At 28.9% G+C, this 2,953-nt stretch overlaps 1 protein-coding gene across 1 annotated transcript; it reads left to right on the top strand.

Annotated features, from left to right (window-relative positions):
- Positions 1–1,079: 1,079 nt before the first annotated feature.
- Positions 1,080–2,650, top strand: LOAG_14154 (hypothetical protein; the record flags this gene model as incomplete). Its single annotated transcript, XM_003149654.1, has 3 exons — positions 1,080–1,244; positions 1,552–1,623; positions 1,916–2,650. The coding sequence occupies 3 exons, from the start codon at positions 1,080–1,082 to the stop codon at positions 2,648–2,650; spliced, it is 972 nt and encodes a 323-aa protein (XP_003149702.1).
- Between the last annotated feature and the right edge of the window lie 303 nt (positions 2,651–2,953).

Genomic DNA, 2,953 nt, shown 5'->3' with positions numbered 1-2,953 from the left:
ATCAACGAATAGAAATTTATTTGTTATTTTTTTTATTTAAAAAAAAAAATTTTGCCACATTTTTTATCGCTTTGTATTTTGAAAAAAAAAAAAAACGAAATTTAAATTACTTTAGGTATAAAATATATATGAAATTAATGATGTAATTGAATTTCATTTAACTGAAACATTAATAAATGAGTAATGTTTTTTTTTTTTCTTTGCAATTTGTAATTTTGAGTTGTTGTTTGGATAAAATTATTGTTTTTTGTTCAATATGTGAATAATTTTGAATCATGAAATTTGGAAAAATGAATGTGAATAATCAACATGTGAATAGTGAATAATTTTTTTTGTTATGATAAATTATTGTTGAAATTCACAGGTATTATCAACAGAAAATCGACAGGTATTCCCATCATTTTTCATTAGCACTATGATATAAATACCATAATATTGCTATGGAAACGATTCCATAGTTTATTTCAAGATTTTTCTTTTCCTGAACTTTTTTAAAATGTTTTTGCTCGTATTTATGATAACTTTCAGAAAGAAAAATACTGTATTCCACTACCATGGCCCGATTATTGCTGCGCTACCGTAATCAAGTTACTGTTACACTACCGTAATTATATTGTTTGCTCGCATTACTGTATGCAAATGTGTATTACCTATTAATTATGTAGTAGATTCAGATTTTTCGTAATTTTATTTTTGGCAATGAAACATCTTATAATGTTATTGCCTCGATTTATTCAATCTTGATAAGTGTTCTCATTTGTCGGTAGAACAGCTCAGTTTATTGAATGTTCAAATATTTATCTCGCACAGTAATTTGATTCTGAAAATTTTTTGTAGCTTTACGGTATTTGATTTAGTTAAGTTAATTACTTACTCTACGTTTATGACTAATCATTTCCTTTACCTATTCTGTTATATCCATTTCGTTCTATTATCTTTAATATATCTATTGATCTACCGTAACCAAAAGATATTTCCATTACTATATCATAGATAAACGTTGAATTTAACAGACAATACAGCATTACCATGTTTAGATTGAAATATTTGACAGTTAAATTCCTTAATTTAGGCGAAATATGGGAACAATGTGTAATTCAACTATTCGTGTAGCACTATTACTATTTATTGGTGTCAATCATACTGTATCGTTATTCTGTTATATGGTACATTGGGATGCATATTCGTCATTTACGGAGAGAGTTTATAAATGTAAAGATGACGAAGAATTTTGTGCATCCTTGGTACTTCACTTTTTGCAAATTTTCTAATTATTGAGCAAATGTTAAGTAATTAATTAACCTTATAAAGTTTCGTATCATTAAATCAGGCCGAAACAAATTAAATTGATCGTTTAAGTTTTCAACAATTTGTGAAATCAGGAATGTATTTGAAAATTTAATTAATACATAATTCTTTTGATATAATGTTTTAATTGTTATTACTTAAAACAAATACGTTTAGTGAGGAACAGTTAACAACTTGACGTTTTAATTTGAAAGATTTTTTTTATTTCTTCGTTTCCATAAACAATAAGTTTATTTCCTACAGTATGATCGGAGTGCTGAAAGTTGGTATCTTCGAGCAATACCATTGGATAAGAAATGTTATTCTGTTGCCGAGGTAAAAATAATCATATCCATTATTCAAATTCTAAGAAATTTGTATAGCATCTGAGTTGGATAAAAAAACAAAAAAAAAAAAGAAATGAATCGATAATATTTAAACACCGTATAATTCATGTTGATTACAAAAGTATTCTACGGTGCTTTCTACAGTATGATTAACATCTTTTTATAAAATTGAAAATTAGTGCAGTTACTTGCTGTGCACAATATTAATTGAATGAAGATCTAATGTTATGATATGATTTCAGTTGAGAAGTAGAATAAACTGCAGCAAAAATATATTCAAGGAAGGCTGTTTCATGGATCCAAGATATAACAGTTATTTGAGAAGTACAAGAGCGTTACCGGTTTGCATTTGCAAAGGCGATTACTGTAATACGCAAGAAAAAATTGAAAATATATGGTTGGAGCAAAATCTTTACAGATTTCATGATCCTGAAGATTGTCATGCTATAGGATTATCACAATTAGATAAAGCAACAACAATAACAACTGCTGTAAAAGTGACTGCTGCAGAAACAACGGAATCAAGTCAAACAACAACAGCAACAATAACTGCAAAAGCAACAACAACAGCTGCTACAGAAACGTCGGAATCAAGTCAGACAACAACAACAACAACTACTACTACAACTACAAAAGTAACAACAACAACTGCTGCAGAAACGTCGGAATCAAGTCAGACAACAACAACAACAACAACAACTGCAAAAGAAACAACAACAACAACAACAACTGCTGCCGAAACAATGGAATTAGATACAGAAGCAACAACAGCTGATATAAAAGTGTTTCAACTGTTTTATCCAGATGAGGAAACCGGAAGGAATGTAACGCAAACGTTGGAATCAAATACAAATGCAACAACAACTGACATACAAATGTTGCAACCAAATGAGAAAAGCGGAATAAATGCAACGGAAACGTCGGAATCGGAATCAAATCAGGAAGGAAAAATAGCTAGTAGAGGAATATTGACAACAAATCAGGAAGTAAAAAGTGCTACAGAAAAGTTGGAATGAAGTTAGAAGAAGAAAACAAGAAGTGCATTATAGGAGATAGAATGAAATTAAAAAGCATCAGAAACTATTTCCTTTCCTAGCTTCTACTCCAACTATAAATCCCGACTGCTACGCCACTTCGACCATAATCCAGACTAATATTATTATTGGAAAGAAAAAAAAACCAATAAACAAATAAATTAAAGTAATTTCAGGAGTGCATTTAATTTGGAAACTAAAAATCAGTGTGTAAATTCATTGTATTTATTGAAAAAAGCTTAATTTGTCTCTATGATCTGTAAAAAAAAAAAAAAAACGAAAAAA

This window comes from Loa loa (assembly GCF_000183805.2).
Source record: "Loa loa unplaced genomic scaffold supercont3.164, whole genome shotgun sequence".
NCBI lineage: Eukaryota > Metazoa > Nematoda > Chromadorea > Rhabditida > Onchocercidae > Loa > Loa loa.
Note: the sequence above shows the minus strand (reverse complement) of the source record. Positions and strands in the feature narration are given on the sequence as shown.